A 20994-nucleotide genomic window follows, 5' to 3' on the forward strand; every position below is an offset into this window, starting at 1 on the left:
ATACACAAAGTGATGCAGCCACCCTGTGCTTTGGGCACCAGACAGGTTCATTTATGGCAAGGACATGCCCTGCCTGCGTAAGTACTTACGTTGCATAACGCGTACTGTAAGTGTTGTACGAGGCACATGTATAAGGGCAGCCTTACAATGGCTTCACGGTACCCATCCATTGTGCAAGTGCCCTCCATTGGCGCAATGGGCATCCCCAACCGACGACTTTGTGCATTCTCCCATGTCGCTTTGCGGACTCCAGCTGCCAACAGTAAGAACTGGTGCACACGCTTCCGCCAGCAATGAATCTCGGAAAGGAGTAACGCGAAATTGTCCATATATTCATTCTATTTGCTTTAATACTCCTGGGCCACACACTTACCGGCGATGCACGCAATGGCACCGTCGCTAAGGGTGGTACAGTCCACACCACCGTCACCAGCACAGCCACCGCAGTGCTCAAGGTCAGACGCTGTGTTGACACACCTGCCGCCACAGGATGAGTAGCCCGAGGGGCAGGCAGTCTGAGCAACACGCTTGCGCACGGTGTTGCGGCGCGTGATCGAACCCGAAGGGATGGGAGCGGGGGTCGGCACTTCGGCACCGGCAACGCACTTGCTGAACGTGTTGAGGGTCCAGTAGACATCTGCAAAGAGTCAGACAGTGAACGCAAGTCAGTCAACGTACCGTCGCGAGTGTCAACATGAACGCTGCCGTCCGCGCGCGTCAGCTTAACACCAATTGCGTAGGTGTTGAGGCCGACAGTGTCGGCGACGAAGGCGCCATAGTACTGATATTGTCAGCGCTTTACCCAACCACGTCTGGCCGTACGTTATAAGTGCCATCCTCACGGCCGCTCCTGTAGCTCATGCGGATGGTGGTGACCTCGCCGGCGTATGTGCGGAGGAGTAGGTCGACCTTGTCCGACGCGTCAAAGGGAGCCAGCACGGCAGCAGTGACATTCAAGCCAGTCCCATTGTCATTTGCAGTTCCCGTGTACACACACGTAAACTTGTTACCGTAGTCCTGTAAGACGTGAGAAGAGATCGTGGTGACTGCTGCCACTCACAAGAATAATAGTGTCGTCCATGGTGATCGACTCCTCGCCCTCTGCGGACGAGTAGACGGTGCCGTCGTTGAGAGTAACAGTGGCGAAAATCGACCCAATACTATAAGTCTGTCAGCCGGTGAACGGAAACTAACCATTGACCACGCTTACCCGGTGCTAGCAGGGATCGTGATGCCCTGTGCCACAAAGTTAGCAGTTGCTGAAGAACGCGTGATGGTTTATCTCACTGTGGTCATTGTCTTGACCTCGACGGTCTTTCCAATGCTGTAAGTGTTCGATGTCTTTGCTGAGACAAGTCCAGCGGTGCCGACCACACCGCTGCGCTCGGTATAGCCAATAGTGAACGACGACCACTGACCGACCATGTCGTAGAGACGGAACGAACCGATGGAGACAGTGTAGACTTCGTTTCTCAGCGCCATCCTGAGGGTTCCGGAAACGGGGAACGGAACAATGGGGCCCTTGAGGGAAACAGACGATGGGACAGCGCTGTTGAAGAGTTTGCTCAAGGCGGTGTTGCACTGGTTGTTGAAGGCATCGTTCGAAGCGGCCATGGAGCTGATGGTGGCGTTGCCGTCGATAGCGAACACACGGGCGTCACTGCTAGTTCCAGGGTTAGACGGGTCGTACGGCTGGGCCATGGGGTTGATGCGGGTATCGTTCATGTACCCCACAGCGACATTGTTGTCAAAGTTGGCAATCGTCTCATCAAACGGCGCGTTGGCGGTGGTGGTGAGTTCGGGGTGGTTGGCAGCCTTGACTCCGCCAATAGTGTGCCCACATGCGACGAGCTGAATCATTTCAGTCTCGCTAAAGCCCATTCGAGCAAAGGTCTCCTTGTGAGTGGCAGCCGAGTCGGCGGGGTCTGGGGTGTAGCCCTTGGGGTGAGCCGCACTGGCGTCCGTACGGCCGTAGTAGAAGGGAACCATGGGACCACCACACGACTGCAATGTTAGCTAAGAGCGGGTGTTCTCGAGAGCAAGGGACCTACGCCAACGGCCACGATAGCGCCAAGAGCGATAATGTCCGCCATGCTGACGGCTTGCTGGCGGTAGAACTTGTACTGGGTCATGACCGAGGAGAAGCCAACACCGCTGTTCTCCGAGTACTCAGTCTCATATTGAATGGAACTGTCAATGCCACCGGTTCCCGCCGCTGCGTCGTGGTCGGCACCATCGTGAAACCCAGTACGGAGCCACTCTGCAGCGTTTTGACGGTTGATACCGCCGCCCTTGCAAGGACTGGAGTGAGCTGCATTCAGCGTGGTTCATACGCACGAGATGATGGAAATAAAGCGATGGTCGACCATGAGGCGACGCAGCATGGTCTCGTCAGACGCGTTGGTCTGCACGAGGCCAGCCAAGGCCAAGGCGAGGAGGCTCCAGGTCCGCATAGCGAGTGTAATGTAGAAGGAAGACGACGGTCACTGCTGTACCTTGCACCCCCGCCATGCTTTTTAACCAGACGCGTGGGGCTGGCAAAGGAAAATGAAAAATATAAAGCACAGACCACGCCAATTCTTGGCACTGGCGACGAAAACAACGTTGGACCTATGATACCCCGCTTTTAACTAGACGGCCGAAATGTTGTTCGGACGAGCATGCATATGTACAGGGCTTGAACGCGGCAGCCCGCGGGAACGTAGGCCTCTCACTCCTGTTGCCCTCTCCCCTCCAGCGATCCAGCGATCTGCCGCGCGTTGTGCCCAGGGCGGGCGTTCCGACGTTCCAGGCGACTGGTCGTGGGGCATAGATCATTCGATAGGCACAATAGTTATCAGATATGCGAAGGCATGGTCGCGCGTGGGCAAAACAGGGTCCAGCTCGCCACCTTCATTTTTTTTTTGGGTTTCACTGGAATGGTCACAGTGCTGAGAAAACAAGTCAAATCTGCGCGACGCGAGAACATTGAATGAGTCCCTCCTCCTTTTATGTCTGCGTGACATGCATGCATGCATTTTCACACAAAGCACGCATCAATGAGCACAAGAGTGAGGATGGGCATGGCCGGGCCCACCCGCCGCTGCCGACGGCGCAGGGTTGTTCCGGCGGCCGCAGGGTCAGAGCTCCCTCTCTTGGCTACCCAATTCCATGCACCAGCTCGTCCTTGGCACTCAGGTGATCAGGTGCACAGACAACGGCAGACGTTGCCGGGCTGGACAGGCGCGGCAGGCGTCGGCCCGATGGCAGGGTAACTTGTTGAGGACAGATGCATGAGGAGTCTTCTATACGGTATGTTCGGCGGACAACTAGCCTGTTTTGGCCTTGAGATTATGCCACAGAGTCATGAACAGGACAGTGCCAACAGCCACATATCCAAGTTGCAACCCAACGTAGCCGAGCATCCCCACTTTCACGCCAGCACCGCCCCACACAGCCCCGGTGACGCGTCCGGTGTAGTTGCTGCACTGGATGAGGAGACTGATGCGTCCATTCCACTCTCCGGGGAGTTGCTTGGACAAGAGAGCGAGAGTCACGGTTGAAGCAACATTGAAGCCGAGGGCCACGAGGAACCAAGCGACAAAGAACGAGCCATAGTTGACTTTTTCCGATGCAAGAATGCTGATAGCGACCAACAGTCCGACCGCTCCAACGGAAGTGCCGAGCGCGAGGGTGTTTCGATCTTGCATACGCCGGGCAAAATGGAGGTTGATGAGGAGGAATGGGATGGTACACGCGCCGCCGAGTGCAATCATGTTGCCCGAGGCAAACGGCGAAAAGTGGAACGGGTTCGCGGGGGCATCCGACGCTGTGAAGACTGGGATATTTGACTCCCAGGCGCCGAGAATGAAAAAGCAGGTCATAGCAAACCAGCACATGGTTGCCGCAACGCCCCACTGTCCTGGAGTCATGTTGTGCTTTGGCGATACCAGTGGCACTGTCGAAGTGGCGATAGATGGCTCCGAGGCAGCAGGGGTGGGTGGTACCTGTGCGTCCTCGGCATCTGTGGATGACCGGGCCGACGCCTCCTCGACGGGTTGCAGAGGGATGGCGGGAGTCTGCGCCGGAGGAACCTCCACAAAGTAGATGCGCACGACCACCCAAAACGCTGCCCACGCCGCGGCCATCAGCCAACCGGGGCTCGTAAAGCCGTTAAAGACTGCGTTGTCGTACCCAATCTTCGACCTGCGGCTGTTAGCTCCATTCCCAGACACAGGGGCTGCCGGCAGGGTGCCCGAGCGTCGGTGTACCGCTGTGTGTAACGCCACCACTTGCTTTCCCAAAAGGGCCACACTTACAGTAGACCACCAGCAAACGGACCAAAGCTAAAACCGATGCCTTGCCCGAGCACTTGCCAACCCGCAAGCGTTGTTCGACGTCGAATGCCCACAATGCGTGGATCAGAGCAATAGCGCTTGGCGTACATCCAGAATGTGAAGCCTGGGACTTGTCAGCAACCGACAAGGAAAGGCAAGGCGTTGAGCAAACTCGGCAACAAGTCGGCGTAAGGAACCACCGAATCGCTCAACATGGCTCGGACCACACTCACCCCCTCCACAGATCATCCTCCCCAGAAGGATAAGGTAGAGAAAGTTGGCGCGATACGCCAGGGCATAGAGAATGTTGCCCAAAACCAAGCAACCGCATGCAAAGTTGAGTGGAATGGCGTAGCCACCTAGGCGTTAGTCCAATTTCTCCTAGCATCGAGATCGTACCTCGGTCGACCAGCATGAGAGGTACAAGTGTCAAGGCGGACACTGCAGTGGGGATTCCAATGACAAGACCGGAGAATGTGGAGCTACCGCCCAGATACTGGGCGTACTCGTTAGAGCTTGACACGATGATGAAGAATGTCCACTGTAAACTGTCAGCATGATCCTCTTGCGCAGAGGGGGTGACAGCAGCCCCAGTGTTCAAGGGTCTTCCGGCAGCGGCCTGGTACTGTTCAATCTGTTGGACTCACCTGCATGAGCACGTTTGCAAAGAGGACGATGATTAACGATGCCCGGTCCGGAAGCTTGAGCTCGTCATCGATGGTGACACTCTCGACAACGACTGTCGTTTCCTCAGCCTCAAAAGTAGTTGGCTGGCGACTGTCATCGTCCTTGCGGCGTGTAAGGCTGCGCAAAGGCGCGACCCACGATCTCTTCATGGTGTGGAATGTATGATGAATAGAGAGAACGAGCGAGCAAGCGACGTAGATGTTGACACGGGCAGACAAAAGTAAGTCGACTCGGCGCGGAGCTCGGCTAATTGGCGGGACCAAAATGAGATAAGCCCGGAGTCACCGCATGTGCCATTGTACGCAGGGGCCCAAAATACGCTATACCATGCGTGCGTATGTCGCGCGTGGTGTTGACCTGAGCACTGAGCAAGCAGCCCACAGTTACATAGCTGTCAGGACGCAGGAGGTCTCGCAGGTGACAGACACATGCATACACACATGTGGGCAGACCACAACACCGTGGCAACGGAACGCATTCCAGGAGTGGTGGAAGCAACCCGTTCATCAACTACCGCATGGACTATCTTTTCAGAATTCCCTAAACGGCGTAAACAAACCCCCTGGCACGCCCCCTGGGCACAGTCTCCGTGTGTGATAACAGTTTGTGTGTCGGAAGGAATCTTCGTGTACGGCGGCTAGACGTTGACGCGTTTACTTGTGCTCAGTGGCCGTCCATCGCTGGTTTGTATTGCCATGGAAGCACTGCCACGTCTGAATGCGCGCTCCGTTTTCCTTTTTGCCATCAGGAAGGTCGACACAGGTCGGAGGAGGATGGCAGTTCACAGGGTCCTCCCCAGGGCAAGCTGTATCGGCGCTCCACCACAGGACGATGCGGTTGGGATCGACCCCCGGGCTAGAGTATGGATTGTCGACGCCCTCTACATACTCCTCTCTGGGGTTTTCAAACATGTCAAGATTTGTCGGAAACCTGGGCCCTTCGTTGCATGGCCGAATCACGAAGCGTGATGGCTGGTTCCAGTTCTCGCGGTTAAGGCAATAGTCTTTCTCCTCGCCGACTTGGATTTTCGTTACTCCCTTGTGGTTTTGGAACGTGAATTTCTGAGCTGGGGTCTTGTTGCAGCGATAGCTGGAACAAGTGAGCGCGTGCAAGTCATTCGGACTGACAGTTGAACAGGCGTGTTGTTGGCAAACACGGCACCCTGGACATCGAGGCACCACTTGTTGTCTCCATTGGGATGTAGATCATGAGACTTATGGTGCCCCAACACTAGAGCAAACAGACCGACCAGGATAAGCGTCGTGAGCATAGATGAGGGATAAGAAGACTTTGTCGACAGCGATGCGAGAGCGTACTCGGTACTACTAATGGTGATGTGAACAAACCATCCAGCATTGGGAAGAACCGCCCAATAATATCTGGGTGGGTAGACGTCAGGCTTGGCTTCGGGTATTTATGTACGTCATGGGATATCGGCATATGACTCGGCTGCAGGACAGCAGCAAGAGGGACGAGTTGACACATATGCAAAGTGTTCGCCGCGCATCCCGTGACACTCTTCGCCAAGTACGGAACGGCGTGGAGCTTGCTTGGCGACCAAGAGATTCCGAAGCAAGACTGCATAACTGGAGGTCAGAATGCGAGGTGGGAGTTTTCCGCAAAAGACACGGGTGCGATGAGCATGACAACAGGTATTGTTGCGGCCGGTGGTGATTGGTTGGCTGGTATAAATGGTATACAGTTCTGGCCGGACGATTCCAGTGATGTCAAGGCCGGGCGGGGAAGTTGTTGGTCATCACCATCCTCGGCGTACAAATGCTAGTATTGTGCTGATCTAGCGTGGTATCACACAGTTGGACTTGGCGCGGCAGTGTCGATCTGAACGGGCGGCTTTCACTTTGCACTTTCCTGGCCTGACGCGAAGCTAGTTGCATCTTCCTTCACGTCGCTATGTATGCACATTCAATAACAAAAAGGTCAGGCTTGCAAAGAGACGCGCCGCAGTTGTCGATGGGCCACAGCGAGGACGAAGGCCACATCGATGTTGCTCGCCGGCTTCGCCTCTTGCATACCCTCCCACCTGTCCTTCCGCCCCGGAATGTTGACGCAGGGCAGAATCACACGCCCGGCAAAAGCGACACGCCGAGTAGTTGCTAATTGCTAATCTATGCTGTACCTGGAGACTTCACAAAACTTGAAATCACCATGGCGGAATCTGAAATCCGGTGCCTCAGGAAATCGGACATCGCAGAGTTCCTCAGTCGGCCGCGGGCCCGGCGGGCTGACGTTGAACGGCGATCGATGGTTGCAGCCTCCCCATCCGGTTCATACTGTGCCCGCCCCTCACCATCGGTTCTCGGTGACAAGGTGGGTGGCTCAACTACCAGGAGGGCTACATGGCTACTAACTGAATGGTTGGCACAGGCAACAACATCGCGTTCGGGGCTGATGTGGAGGCGACACCACGTCCGAGTCGCCCGTCAACCCATCGCTTGGGGAGAGGCATGACGTTAGCCACCAAGACCGGACAGTGGACGGTGCCCACCTGCCGCCTGCCCCTGGATGAGCATGCCAGCTTGCCAGCTTGCCAGGCCGCGACGCCAGACTCATCAGCACATGCTCACATGGCATGGGGCCACACAGTACGGGGACGGCCGTGTCCCATGGAGCCCCGGCAAAACCGATCGGGCCCGATAGCTTCGTTCCGAGGCCACAAATGTGGTCAGCGTCAACTCATCTTGCTGGCATGCAAACGTGTGCGGCGTGCTTTGCATACTAACACGTGACGTTCGAAGCCGAGATTATGCACTCCTGAGAAACCAACAAATAGACTCAAATCTCCCCTTGGTGACTGGACGGGAAAACCAATGGGCGGCATCTCCCACCTACTGTAGCGGCAATGTACGGCAATGGTTGCATATATAGCGAGAGCCAGACATGTAAAGTAGTACGGCGACTCACAGCAACCCACAGTATGGCATCTATAATGCTCAACTCGGCGTCCGCGCTCGTCATCCTGGCCCTAGGAGCAGTGATGGTCGCCATTTTCCTGCACCTCGGCAAGCAAAACGCCAAGAATGCTCGTCTCCCTCCTGGGCCCAAGCCACACTGGCTGAACGGAACACCAATTCCAGCTAAAGCGCCGTGGCGATACTTTTACGACCAGTCGCTCAAGTATGGTCCACTCGTCACCTTCTGGATCGGTCGAGACCCTGCTATTGTGTGCAACGATGTGGAGACAGCGACCTTCTTCATGGAGAAGAACGGCCGAGACACTGCGGATCGACCAAAGGTGATGGAAGTATTCTCGAACGGGAAGCGCACTCTCCTTGTAGGCTACAACGAACGCTGGCGCCGCCTCCGTAAGGGACTCCACAACCCGCTTCAGCCCAACGCTGCCCGAGACCTGCGTCCAATGCAGGAGAAGGGAGCTCGCGAGGTCATACTTGACATTCTCGACACGCCACTCGACTTTCAGTCTCACATCCAGACGTACGCGGCAACGCTCGTAGTCCACATGGCCTATGGACGGCAGGACCGCGCTCGCTACTCGGACCCCGACATTCAAAAAGTCATCACCGCCTCTGAGCGTATTGCTGTCTTCCTCAAGCCGGGATCTTTCAGAATTCAGCAATTTCCATGGCTTCGCCATGTGCCGGGTTACCTGAGTCAGTTCAGAAAGTGGGCCGACGAGGAGCTCAACCTGTTCCGTAAGCAATTCTTCGAAGTCAAGGTAAAGGTGGATGCCAAGAAAAGGGTCGAGCCCTGCTTTGCCACCTATCTCATGGCCCACCAACAGGAGTACCAGCTCAACGACGACGACGTTGCGTACCTTCTCGGAAGTGTGTTTGCGGCCGGCAGCGACACCACTTCGTCTGCGCTCAACATTTGTGTCATGGCTGCAGCGATAAACCCCGAGGCGCAGAAACGCGTTCAAGCTGAGCTCGACAGCACCGTGGGCAGCGACCACGTTCCCACCTTTGACGATCTCGATGACCTGCCTGTCCTCAAGGCCTTCATCTCTGAGACATTCCGTTGGCGTCCGGTTTCGGCTGGCGGTTTCCAACACAGGACAACCAGCGAGCTTATTTACAAGGACTATGTGGTGCCAGCGGGAACCATCATCACCGGCAACCACTGGGGCATTCACCGCGACGAGTCATACTACGGTCCAAACGTCGAGGACTTCGACATCGACCGCTGGCTCACTCCAGACGGCCAGACGAAATCCAACATGAAGTTTTTTCAGTATGGGTTCGGCCGGAGAGTGTGTCCTGGCCAGCACGTTGCCAACAACTCTGTGCTCATGAATGCCGCCCTCCTTCTCTGGTCGTTTGATATTGGCAAGACGATCGGTCCCGATGGCAAGCCTATCGACATCGACACATATGCGTTCACCAACACGGCCAACATCCACCCATTGCCATTCAAGGCCACTTTCACTCCGCGCAGCCAGCACTTGGCGGAGCTGATCAAGGAATCTCATGCATAAAGACCTGTACTGAGTCGGGGGTGTCGGCACAACGCGCCGAGAATCCTGGGCTTCAGCTGCATATTGAGAAGTCAATCAGAAGTTGTATCAATACAGACAAGAACATGAATCCATTTCGGAGACGCGTTAGCCGCCAGGCAGCCCATCCGCTCCAACTCAACATGTAACAACGTATGTCAGCTGAATGAAAGCGTGAGACGATGTGCTTCTGTGTGACGCAGAACACACTGCACTTCGCCTTTCTCGGCTCCACTCACCGTGCACTTTGCCCAAGGAGTATGCTTGTTTAAGCATCACCGCTCAAGGTCTTCCGGACACTCGCAAGGCACCCGCCATGTACATAGATACTGCTGGGTCTGGGGCCTCTATGCATTCGTTGCAACATCACCCGGTTTGCTGCGGAAGTCACCTGTGATCTCGGCGGCTTCTAAGTTGCTGTTGCATAGCAACGACGGTTTAGACGCACAAGTGAGCCGTTCCACACCGCCCCCTTAGTTTTCACAACCGCATCGATTCCAATCTGCTTCCCATTGCCCACTTCTGACGCTTGTCCATAACACTCAATAACTGCACCGACATCGACATGTCCTTCTCGATCTTTGGCCGGACGAACCCCAACGCCGTGGACAGTAACGTTGTCGACGCCAAGACAGGCGAAACCGCACCTGCTCTTCCTAGGTGGGAACGCCACACGTTCGGTGAGTCGTTGCCACCGTCACCAGCCTAACGTGTGGAGTGGACTACATGGCTCCCAAGCGTATCGTCCAGGAAACTGGTACTCAATATGGTCGTATCTGTCCGCAATGCGGCGCGCGTTAGTGGATGCACATCCTGGAAGAAGCTCACATTAGCCGCCGTAGTGGGCGCCGCGCAGGAGCGTGTCTTCTCCTTCTTCTGGGTCGTTCCAGTTTTCCCTCTCGGAGAGGTAAAAATCTGGGGCTGCGGTCGCTGTGGTAAGTGACACTACTGGGGCAGGAACCTGACACGCAGGTTGGCGCCAGGAGCGTGGTAAAGGCCCCGACCCCGTGAAGCAAGATGTACCGGAAGGGGGCAACCAGATGATTATGCATGGGGCCTTCTCTGGCGGTACTCGCGATGATGAGGGGCCATTTGGTGACCAGGCTGATGAGGCCAGTGGGTCTGCCCGCCTGGTGCACAACCAGTAAGGGGGTGTTCGTTGTTCTTTGTTTCAATAGCCAACGTGGTAACAACCAAACACGTAAGAGTGCCATGGATCTATCTTTGTTGCGCCGTCTGTAGCCTCTAAAGTCTAGAAAGGACACTTGGGAGACGCGATGCGAAACGGGATAAACAGCACACAAGACGCCGATCTCGCCCCCAACGGCAACGGCGATCGCCGGTCACAACCGAGACTCCGTGTCCGCGCCGGCTATTTCCCCTCCGCCTACAGCCGGCCGGTGCGCCACCAGCGTGCGCACAGCCAACCAGTTGGTCAGCCCCCTTCTTTCTCTCTGACCACTCCGTCTCGTCTCACAATGCCGTCTCTCACTCGGGAACAATGCTTGGCTTACGGTTCACGTCTCAAGGAACGAACCATCCTCATCACGGGCGCAGGCTCCGGCTTTGGCCGAGAGACTGCCCTCGCCTTCGCCAATCTGGGGGCCAAGGTCGTTCTCGGTGACGTCAACCTCACGGGACTTGCAGAGACTGTCCAAATGGTCCACGCAGCACATGGAAGGTGAGCATTGGATCGTAGTGGCTTGCACTGACTCTCAGTGGCGTAGCAGTATCGGCCAAGTGTGACGTTACAGCCTGGGATGACCAGGTCGCGCTGTTCGACCTTGGAAAGAAGACCTTTGGTAGCATTGACATTGTGCTCCCCAACGCAGGAATCAGCGAAGTGGGGCTGCTCAGTGACCATGCTGGGTCTGGCGACCGTCCCACACCACCGGACATGACGACACTCGAGGTCGACCTCATTGGCGTCCTGTACACCACCCGGCTGGCACTCTGGCACTTTGAAAAGGACACGCGCGTCGATCCAGGGTTGCAATGTGTCTGCTTTACGGGGTCGCTGTCGACCTTTTATGGCGCCAACAACGGGCCAATGTACGGCGCGTCCAAAGCGTACGTGCGATTGTTGTACTTGTTTACATGCTAACAGTCAGTGGTATCCTTGGTATCGTAAAGGGAATCTTGGATCATTGCCAGGACTCTGGAATTAGGGCCGTCACTGTATGCCCATACTTTACCAGTAAGTTGCCCTCCCTGACATCGTGTCTAACCCTAGAAACCGGCCTCATGACGGACGACTTTGTTCACCCAAACCCCAAGCAGGGTATGTGTAACATGGAAGACGTCGTCGCTGCGTTTGTCGTCAGCATCACGGACCCAGACCACAACTTTGGCTGCTGGCTTATCCCGGACGCCCAAGGTGTATTCCGCATGGAAACGACGGGTCAGCTGTGAGTACACGGCAAATAGACCACAAACGCTGACATGCCCAGTGTTGGTGCGGAAGGTGCTCGTAGACCGAAAGCAGAGAAGGTCTCCGCCAAGTTGTGAACTGTGGATGAACACTTCTCTAGCATGGTGCTGGGATAACAGTGGTCTACCACATGATGCTGCGTACATGCTTGGTTGGCCGTTGCACATCTGTCTCATTCACAGTCTGTCCTACGTATACCCCAAGGATCCACCACTCTCGCAAGCGCAACGGTCTGACCCACAAAGTTCCTTGTCATGGATTCGGAAGACTGATATCCGAGGCGTACCCGTTGGCGACATTCGCTGTCGAACCGCATTCTCAGGACTTCGGGTAATGATTCAATGACAGGAGTCACTCTGCATACATCCTCTCATGTATAGACTGGCCTCTCAGCAATGATTTACGTTTATCTACTCTTTCACGACTGCGAACCCAGCATCACCTTGACTACGTCAAACAAGTTCGCCCAGGCACTGCCGTGATGTCCATTGCACTTTTGGTGAACATACGCGGCAGTCTCCAGGGGGACGTACGCTGCGAACTCCCAGTCAATGAGGGCTGCGACCTTCGAACAATCGTCCGTCATGATAATGTTACTGGGGCTCAGGTCAAGGTGCGAAAGCACGCAGGGTTGGTTCCGGAGGTTGGCAGGGGTCAAGTTGAGGTGTTCCTCCGCGAGGTCGTGAAAGATCGGCCGTGTTCCACTGACAGTTTGAGGCGATGTTCCGTTTGTGTGCTGGGAAAGCTTGCAGACGAGGTCTGCCACAAGCAGAATCGAGGCCGCACGCTGCTCCTCCGTCATATCCTTCATCACTTTGTCCAGAGTGACGCCCCTGACGCGGCGTTGAATGAGGATATCAAGCTTGGGGGAGACGAACAAGACGTCGGCCACAGGAATGAAGTGGGAGACCAAGCGCATGGCGGCAAGAGCGTTTGCATTCTTGTCAGAGACGCATGTGTCGGGGATGTAGCCGTCGTAACCAGACTGGGTGTTGTTGACCAAGATAATGAACTCGTCCACTTGATGGACGTGTCGGTCAAATGGCGGATTAAGGGCGTTGCTCTCGCTGCAACGACTGACGAGCGAGTCGGCCTGTGCTTTCGAAAGGGTGTAGGACATCGGTTGATTGCGTTTGGAGAGGGGGGAAATGAGAAGATGGGTCAGTGTACCACTTATGATTGCATGAGAAAATGGTGGGTGTGATGGGCGGCTTACATGTGCCTACAGCCACCCCGAGGACATCGGAGTCGCAGGGTGACGGGGTGGGCTCATGAAGACTTTGCATATTTGCCGGACACTACTAAAGCTTTCTTAGCCCCATCATGTCCTTCACATACTCAAACAGGAGGCCCCACTCGGGCGGGCAGCAGCTCCACCCGCATATCTCATGGGCATAGGAGGCTGTCTCGAGAGGCACGTATGCAGCACGCTCCCAATCAATCAACCCAGCCACCTGAGACCAGTCCTCTGTTATGATAATGTTACTGGGGTGGAGATCAAGATGAGACAGAATGAAGACTTGACGGGTAAGTTCATCGGGCGATAGTTGGGTCAGGTGCTCCTCGGCAGTGGGCTGGAAAATGCGGTGTCCTCCAGCGGCGGTCAGCGGGCAGGTCGTGATCTGCTCCTTTGCAAGCTGGCAGACCAACTGGGCTACCTGGAAAAGAGCAATAGCCAGTTGCTCGGCGCTCATGTCTCTGATGACATCAAAGAGGAGGACACCTGGGATACGGCGCTGGATGATGATGCCTTCTTCGCTGGAAAAGTACATGACTTCAGCAACTGGGACGTTTGTGCGAGCCGCTACCAAGCGCATCGCTTCAACCGCATTGATGTTCCTTGCACAGAGTTCTCCCGCGACCTCACTGCCGGCTGGGGCTTCGGCATTGTTCCACATGACAACGAAATCGTCGACGAGGTGAATGTGGCGGTCGAACAGATCGATTTCGTTACCCTTGTTGCAGCGTGCGATTAACGACTGGGCTTCGGTTTCAGACATGGGCTGTACCATGGGGCGCCAACTGATGTTGTTGTTAGAAGGCAAGTGGAACCGTTGGTGTTCAAGGAATTTGTGTGTCTACGGCGCACTGGTGATGGCATAGCAGTTATGACGTCCGCCGAGTTGATCGTGGTTTGAAGGTGCCAACCGCCGACTTCAAGCATGTCGCACATGCGTTGAGGCTGAAGCATGCACCTCTTCACTGCCCTTGGGTCCCACTCGCTTCTGGTTGTTGTGTCCCTTCCTCACATATCAATGCCCATATCAGTGCCACCTGTCTTGGGAACCTGATTCTAGACTGATTTAATCGGCCTGAAAACACAAGAAGGTTCATCGATCGTTGGCAATGGCACAAGCTCCGACTGGAACCGGACTGGAACCCGGCATCAATCATCTGGGGCTGTAGCAGTCTGGAACGAGAACCATGATGGACCTGATACATGCTTAAACATTGGCTCACCAGGTGTCCCAATCCGAGTTGGTTACATACATAGGGAACAGCCTTGTGTCTGCCGACGAAGGTGACGGCGCCCTTCAATTGTTCTCGCCCCCATGCTCCGTCTCTGTACCACCAGACCTGTGTGGTTCAAGCCTGGCAAGCCCAGAAAACCCCGCCCAGTGTCGCTCTTCACTCTCGAGCCATGGAGCTTGAAGGACCTGCAGCGGCCCGTGACTCTTTTCGGGCAAATCATCTTGGACGTGCACTGCTCAGGCTACATCGACAGTGAGTACCGACATGCATGCCTCTTCTGACACGTATAGCCGACTTCGACGAGGAACGACGCGGTAGCGTATTGTCTAGCATCGCGCATGACTATGCGGAAACACATTCACCAGGTGAGTTGTCATGCCGCCACACCGCGCTGACTCCTGTAGCTCCTCCCGCCCGTGTGTATGGCTACGGTAAGGAGAAGGACCGTCCCGCTCCAGAGCAGGCGTCACCTCTTCAGGCCAGGTCGACCAACGCCGGCATGCTCACCGGCCAAGACGATAGTCCCGCTGGGAACCCGCAGATTGTTTACTTTGCGCGCCGTACCCGTCCCCTGCTTGTGCCCTTGAGGTTCGAAACCAGTCACGCACAAGGTGCATCCAAGGTGTCTTGCAACTAGTACACATAACGTCTCCCAGGTCGCTTACAAACTGTATGCATGAACTGCACTAATCTATGTCATCACTGACATGCGCTGGCTGACTAGGTTTGCGTCTAAACCTGACAATGGCCACGCGGCTGCTGTGTAGGGGAGGGAGGGTCGCGGTCAGGATTGGAAGATCGTCTATTCGGTTGGTTTGTGTTGCTCGACTTTTGACTTCCGACCGGGCCTTGGATGCCAGAAGCAGTGGGCGTAGCCCATTAGAAGGGTGGGAGTTGCCTCTTTTCCAAGTTGTCGGGCACCTGGAGGGGATCGGAAGAAACGCGCAAAACATGGCCGAGATCGACGGAGAGGTCGCATGTGGCCCAGTCTCTTGCCAAGACAGTGGCAGGCGGGTGATCGACAACTGATGGCGGTGAACACCGCTGGGTGATACTAGTGGTGGGGAGGGCAGAGCATGAATATGATTCTTGTTGGCAGGAGGATCGATATTGAGGGGGTGTAAGATGGGCAAGAGGGGTGACATGCGGTAGCTGGAATCTTGACGCCAAATGTACCAGGTCACGATCCGTGGGTCGCGGTGGTGGCATTGATGTGGATGAGGTGGTAAATGGACAACAATACAGACCTTCCACACATTCCCCTGGTGGACGGTAGACCTTGGTGCTTCATCCTGACGCGGAGGATTGTTCGAGTGATCGGAACAGAAGTAGGTATGCATGCAGGTCTACCTGATTGACTGATCCCATCAGTGAACGACTTAGATTCGATAGTTGCCGCCGCCCATGTCGTCCTCCTCGTACCGTCGCTTCCGCCCAGCACTCCCTGGTGAAGGTCTGTTATCCGCTTTGGGGGACGACATGCCGGTCACACCATTGAGGACTGTCGTGGTGGAAGCATGCTCGGTAACTGTGGGGTCGCTATTGTTGAGGTCCTGCCGATGCGCCATCCCTTCTCGAGCTTGTGGGCGGTCTACTCAAGTGCCAAGCTTGCCAGGTGTGCCCGCTCCCATCTGGCTAGTGGGTGGCGATACCCGCAGTTTGGAGAGGGCCTTTGCAGACGGCGATGATGGTTCCTTTGGAGCGACTTCTGCCGAGAATCGTCTCAAAGTCGAAGCCGTTGACGGCCGCTGGCGTTCGGTGCCATGCGCGTGTTGTTGCTGAAGAGTCTGCGTGTTAGTGTACCAATGCCTACTTGAACGTACCTGGTGAGTGAAGACGTGTGCTTGTTTGTGCTGAATTAAGGCTTGCTGCATTGCCGCCTGTTGGGCTAGAGTGGGTGGATGGACCGGAACAAATAGTTCATCACCGCTTCCTTGCCCAGGAGGGAAGGATGAGCCCGGGTGTAGTGCTGACCGAGGTGGTGCAAACTGGTGCGATACTCCATGTGATCCTTGGGACAACTGGCCGCTTGTGCTCTGTCTCGTCGAGTGCCGACTGGCTGGTATCACTGGCGAGGGAGGGTCGGGGCCAGCGTGTGGCCGGGTTCCAGAAGGACGCCCGTATTGGCCATGTGAAAACTGCACGTAACAGTCTTGTGTTTTGCCAACTTGAATCGTGGCATTCAAGTAGGCTGTGTGTGCTGCCCAGGTGGGATGCTCGGATAGCTGTTGCTTGTTTAGCAGCATTCACGCCCAGGTGCATGGACTTGCCTCCAGGACCATGCTGTCAACGAACGATCGCAGCCGACGGCGGACGTAGCGCTGGGCCTCTTGACGATACATTGCTTGGTCTGGCATTTGGCGATGGAGCACTTGCGGGCAGAAACGTGAGAAAGTGAAGACGGTGGTGAGCAAGAAGGAGGGTGCATTCTGATGCAAGAGACGTGTATGTATAGATAGCGACCTGGACGGTCCTTTACAGCTCACCAGGAATCTCACTGGAAACGCATTGTCCGCCGCAGCGACGCCGCAAGCACACACGCCGAACACGAGTCTGTACCTCACGAGGCGCTTGGCTGCACGAGCCATCGTGGTTCCGTGCGGCGTCAATGGAGCTGGCGAACTGGGCTGCTGGATGCTGGTATGTGTCTTATAAGCAGGAGATCTAGTCGGTCCATGAGTCTCAAGGCTGCTGTGGTGGAAGGATGCCTTCGTCACGAATAACAAGTCTGAGCGCCTTTTGGATTGTGTCGGATTGCTCACCTCACCCCGAGTGGCTTGCTACCGGCACAAGGTGGGTGGGTACCTTATCCTTGTGCATTCCGAGATATCAGCGAGCGCACCATTGAGCACACTGGAGTGGTGGCGTCGAGAGGTGGTAGGCATGCTCTCACACAACGCCGCCCAAAGGCCAAAGCGCCAAGGTCCCGAATACACACCGCAAGAATGCTCGAGTGCTCACCACCCGTCGCCTCATCGTGGCCACCTGCTTTTGGGGGTTTGGCAGCGCCTCACACATATATACACAAGCGCCGCGGCACCACAGAGCCCCAGAGCTAAAGTTCCGCCCAAGAACGTGATGCCGTGGAAGAAGCACATCACTCAATCCATACTTGGCCTTTGGCCCCTTTGGAACATTTTGGCGGAGCGTGGTGTTGAGAGAGATTGTGGCCGAGGACCGTGGTTAAGAATGGGCCGCACGGTGTACATGTCTTGGCGTCTATGAAATCTTGTTCCTGAAAACAACCTCGCATCTCTTACGACTGCTTCTCCCCTTCACCGTATCCCGAGCGCTGAGACGCTTGTGTCTTGCGTGTCTCCGTCCGGACCAACTCCACCATCGTGTCCAGGGCGGTCTCCTCGTCCATGTCTGCGATGGAACGGGCAATGGCTTCCTCTTCGTCTTCGTCGGGCGATCGGTGAACTTCAGGATGAGCAGCATGTTGGTCAGCTGCCTGCTGAGCTTGCATCATCTTGACAATCATCACACCAAGGTCGTCTGCCTCGCGACCAATCTTGGTCATGCGGCGAAGTTTGCGGCCGTACATGTACAGGAGGATTGGAGCCGGAGCAAAGGCGAGGGCAAGGAAGGCGACGAGCGTGCCGGCCCACTGGGGACCGAGGTTGGTGTACATGTCGGCGGTAAACAGGGGGAACACTGAGAGAGAGATAGTCAGAAGACAGAGGTTTTGAGCATGTAAGAAGACGCACCGACACCAAGGATTGAACGCATCACTGTTCCGCCGGCCAGCACCGACGCGGCCATTAGCAGATACGAGTCGACAACATAGTTTGACACGCTGAGGAAGAGGAGCACAAGACCAGCCCCGTACGGGACAGTCGAGATAATGGGCGCAATCCAGTGAATGCGGACGGGCATGCAAGTCCAGGCAAAGATGAAGAGACCCATACTGGGACATGAGCTTCATGAAAAACAACACACGTAGTAACGGCACTCACGGAAGCAGGAAGCCGCCGGCAATGGCGCCAGGCAAGCGGGCCTCCGGTGGCATGTAGCCATTCTTCTGATGGGCCTTGGCGTATGCAGGGTTGATATAGAACATCAGGACCGCCAGAGCTAGGAAGGCTCCAACTGTGACACCGGCAAATGCCAGCCCGCTGATGCCTGGTGACCAGTGACGATGACCTTGGAACACGATAGGGAAAGCTGTAAACTCCATCTGTAAAGTCAGTCAAAAGCTGGCTTTTCGGGGGCTTACGTAGAGAATGGCGTACACCACAGACAGGCTGAATCTCGTTAGCCACACTGTAGAGGCATCTACTCACTAGAGAGACGTAAGTAAGACGACAGGCTCAGTAAAGAGGAGGACCAAAGGGACACGGAGCTGATTCAAGAACAGCTGTTTTGTATGAAGGGGCTTGGCCACGTCATGTTGGCAGCGATACACCAGGCCGGTGTGTTTGGAAAGTCGAGTGGCGCGGCGACGCAGAAGAACAGGTGCGTACGTCTCCGGCAGGAGGATGGTGGAGATGATGGTGAGAATGCCAGCAAAGGCGGCGATGACCGCGCCGACCCACTCCCATTTGGCGGCCTGCGAAAGGAAGCCACCGCCCTGCGACTGTCAGTCCTCTCCCTTGTATGCCCGTGCCGAACACTCACGACGGGGCCAATGGTGGGACCGAGGAAGGGCATGATCGAATAGACACCCATGGCAAGACCGCGTTGCTTTGGGTCAAACATGTCGGCAATGATGCCACCAGCGTTGGTCATGGTGCTGCTGCCAAAGGTGCCTGCAAAGAAGCGCAACACGAGCAATGTATTGAGGTCTTTGGCTCCGCACACAGCAGCACAAAAGGCGGTGAAGGGAATGTACGTGATGATGAACATGGAACGGCGTCCAAAGATCTCTGAAGCTGGTGCCCAAAGCAACGGGCCCACCACAAATCCAAGAACGTAAATGCCCGTAACTTTGAACGTGAGCCGGTGATCTCCTGAGGGATCGAGGGACCAGGACTCACCCATAATGTAGAGCATGGTGTTGAAGCCCGGGAATGCTTCCTCAATAGCTGTGATGGCGGCACTCAACATTGAGCTGCCCATACTGACAGCCAGGGTGCCCATTGCAGCTGCAGGTGTTCAGCCCGCACGCCGTACACTAAAGGCCCTGGGAGGACGCTGCAACTCACCGAGGATGGTGATGTTCCATTTGTAACGTGGCTTGAAGGTCAACGGGTTTTCGGCATCGTCAGGCAGCCACACGACCACATAGGGATCGGTTTCTGTGCCGCTCCCCTTGTACTCGTGATTGACAAGATCGGCCCATGGCGTAGTCTTGTTCCTCCACGGGAAGCGTTTGAGAGTATAGTCCTGGCTGGACATTGTCCCTCCGGAATCTGAAGAATAGGCGCCCATGGCACGCAAGATGGCCAAGGAAACGAGCGTGAGGATGGGCGGGAGTGGGACGAGGAGCGTGTAGGGCAGAACAATGCGACAAGGGATGTTGGCCTGGTGTATATATACCACACGCCAAGCTGTTGGCCCACGGCCGGCGCCCGAAACGCCCATGGCCCATGGCGGGAGTGAGTCTCGGGCTCGGTGTTGGCCGGTGGCGCCTAGCTGGAACGCTCACTCATCGCTCTGCAAGACGTGCTCCGAAGTATTGCGGCTGGAAAGAGAGTGGGGATCGTGCGCGAGCTCCCCTAGAGGTGGGCAGAACTGACCAGTAGCATAGCTTTGTGGACTGCTCAAAGCGCAACAAGTGAAAACGGGTTGCGGTGATTGTAAAAGTAGGCGAGGGTCCAGGATATGTTACATCCTCGAAACATCCGTACAGCCGTGGCGCTTGGGATCGTGGGATTGATGCTGTCGTGGTCTTCGTGTTTGTGTCGGCAAACATGACTATCTTGCGAGCACAAGATATAAGATACCGGCGTGGCCACGTTTGCCAATCGTCGCAGGCCATTTCCAAACACTACCGATACGATCAAGTATCAGGCAATCTGGCACGCACCAGTCACGCACGTACTGACTCTCCGAAATGCACCCATCGACGTCTGTCTGACATGAACGGCCCCGCCGGCAAGACTGAGGGGACCCACGGGGAGAAGGCTGCGTAGATAGATAACGTCTGGTTTCCTCTGTTTCCACCAGCTGCATGCATATGAGGGTATGGAGCTGCGAGCACAACAAGTGTTGGTGTGATGGGGCAATTTTGCTGTGTGTCGAGGAAGCGGACTGCTTCCTTCCCCTCGCACCGCATCCCCATCAGTGAGACCACCGCCCACTGATGCTGCCACCCCTCATATTCGCTCTTGTCCTCTCGTACCCACTTCATGCTCAATCACTCTCAACTGACAGACAAGCTGTCAACAGAGAGCTGTGAGCTTCCTGCCTCGAACAATCCACTGTGGATATGGCTAAAGCTCTCAGCCGCCCCCGCCATCACCCATGCGGTGCCAGTGTCTCGCCCAGCCCATGAAGCTGCCGATTGCCGATCATTTGACAGTTGGGCAAGTTGTGCGACAGACAATCCAGCACTGCCTGACCGATCGAGTTCAGACGAGTTGGTCAAACCGTCGAGGATGTTTGAGTACTGACGTTCGCTCTCCAGGCAGCCCAATCAGGACACAGCGTCTACCCCACAATGGACAATGCTC

The 20994-nt window shown here is 55.8% G+C and overlaps 10 protein-coding genes across 10 annotated transcripts; 4 read left to right on the forward strand and 6 right to left on the reverse strand.

The window, feature by feature from the left end:
- Positions 1 to 347: 347 nt before the first annotated feature.
- EHS24_002402 (uncharacterized protein) lies at positions 348 to 2453 on the reverse strand (the record flags this gene model as incomplete). Its single annotated transcript, XM_028618142.1, has 8 exons — positions 348 to 637; positions 679 to 781; positions 823 to 1017; positions 1061 to 1160; positions 1211 to 1236; positions 1288 to 2004; positions 2052 to 2311; positions 2378 to 2453. 8 exons carry the CDS (start codon positions 2451 to 2453, stop codon positions 348 to 350), a joined length of 1767 nt encoding a protein of 588 aa, XP_028473820.1.
- Positions 2454 to 3308: 855 nt separating this feature from the next.
- Positions 3309 to 5152, reverse strand: EHS24_002403 (uncharacterized protein; the record flags this gene model as incomplete). Its single annotated transcript, XM_028618143.1, has 5 exons — positions 3309 to 4185; positions 4299 to 4440; positions 4550 to 4675; positions 4716 to 4857; positions 4964 to 5152. The coding sequence occupies 5 exons, from the start codon at positions 5150 to 5152 to the stop codon at positions 3309 to 3311; spliced, it is 1476 nt and encodes a 491-aa protein (XP_028473821.1).
- Positions 5153 to 7950: 2798 nt separating this feature from the next.
- EHS24_002404 (uncharacterized protein) lies at positions 7951 to 9456 on the forward strand (the record flags this gene model as incomplete). Its single annotated transcript, XM_028618144.1, has 1 exon — positions 7951 to 9456. The coding sequence occupies one exon, from the start codon at positions 7951 to 7953 to the stop codon at positions 9454 to 9456; it is 1506 nt and encodes a 501-aa protein (XP_028473822.1).
- A 583-nt stretch (positions 9457 to 10039) lies between these two features.
- EHS24_002405 (uncharacterized protein) lies at positions 10040 to 10622 on the forward strand (the record flags this gene model as incomplete). The annotated part of the gene is made up of 4 exons (XM_028618145.1): positions 10040 to 10154; positions 10193 to 10270; positions 10308 to 10409; positions 10447 to 10622. The coding sequence occupies 4 exons, from the start codon at positions 10040 to 10042 to the stop codon at positions 10620 to 10622; spliced, it is 471 nt and encodes a 156-aa protein (XP_028473823.1).
- A 330-nt stretch (positions 10623 to 10952) lies between these two features.
- Positions 10953 to 11982, forward strand: EHS24_002406 (uncharacterized protein; the record flags this gene model as incomplete). The annotated part of the gene is made up of 5 exons (XM_028618146.1): positions 10953 to 11155; positions 11194 to 11544; positions 11586 to 11671; positions 11708 to 11882; positions 11925 to 11982. 5 exons carry the CDS (start codon positions 10953 to 10955, stop codon positions 11980 to 11982), a joined length of 873 nt encoding a protein of 290 aa, XP_028473824.1.
- A 341-nt stretch (positions 11983 to 12323) lies between these two features.
- Positions 12324 to 13025, reverse strand: EHS24_002407 (uncharacterized protein; the record flags this gene model as incomplete). The annotated part of the gene is made up of 1 exon (XM_028618147.1): positions 12324 to 13025. The coding sequence occupies one exon, from the start codon at positions 13023 to 13025 to the stop codon at positions 12324 to 12326; it is 702 nt and encodes a 233-aa protein (XP_028473825.1).
- A 181-nt stretch (positions 13026 to 13206) lies between these two features.
- Positions 13207 to 13917, reverse strand: EHS24_002408 (uncharacterized protein; the record flags this gene model as incomplete). The annotated part of the gene is made up of 1 exon (XM_028618148.1): positions 13207 to 13917. The coding sequence occupies one exon, from the start codon at positions 13915 to 13917 to the stop codon at positions 13207 to 13209; it is 711 nt and encodes a 236-aa protein (XP_028473826.1).
- A 540-nt stretch (positions 13918 to 14457) lies between these two features.
- EHS24_002409 (uncharacterized protein) lies at positions 14458 to 15014 on the forward strand (the record flags this gene model as incomplete). Its single annotated transcript, XM_028618149.1, has 3 exons — positions 14458 to 14629; positions 14668 to 14742; positions 14782 to 15014. The coding sequence occupies 3 exons, from the start codon at positions 14458 to 14460 to the stop codon at positions 15012 to 15014; spliced, it is 480 nt and encodes a 159-aa protein (XP_028473827.1).
- Positions 15015 to 15972: 958 nt separating this feature from the next.
- On the reverse strand, positions 15973 to 16251 carry EHS24_002410 (uncharacterized protein; the record flags this gene model as incomplete). The annotated part of the gene is made up of 2 exons (XM_028618150.1): positions 15973 to 16155; positions 16201 to 16251. 2 exons carry the CDS (start codon positions 16249 to 16251, stop codon positions 15973 to 15975), a joined length of 234 nt encoding a protein of 77 aa, XP_028473828.1.
- A 1382-nt stretch (positions 16252 to 17633) lies between these two features.
- EHS24_002411 (uncharacterized protein) lies at positions 17634 to 19903 on the reverse strand (the record flags this gene model as incomplete). Its single annotated transcript, XM_028618151.1, has 8 exons — positions 17634 to 18034; positions 18088 to 18287; positions 18337 to 18557; positions 18597 to 18624; positions 18664 to 18950; positions 18998 to 19305; positions 19357 to 19464; positions 19525 to 19903. 8 exons carry the CDS (start codon positions 19901 to 19903, stop codon positions 17634 to 17636), a joined length of 1932 nt encoding a protein of 643 aa, XP_028473829.1.
- Between the last annotated feature and the right edge of the window lie 1091 nt (positions 19904 to 20994).

Source organism: Apiotrichum porosum (genome assembly GCF_003942205.1).
Source record: "Apiotrichum porosum strain DSM 27194 chromosome Unknown scaffold_12, whole genome shotgun sequence".
NCBI classification, from domain to species: Eukaryota; Fungi; Basidiomycota; class Tremellomycetes; order Trichosporonales; family Trichosporonaceae; genus Apiotrichum; species Apiotrichum porosum.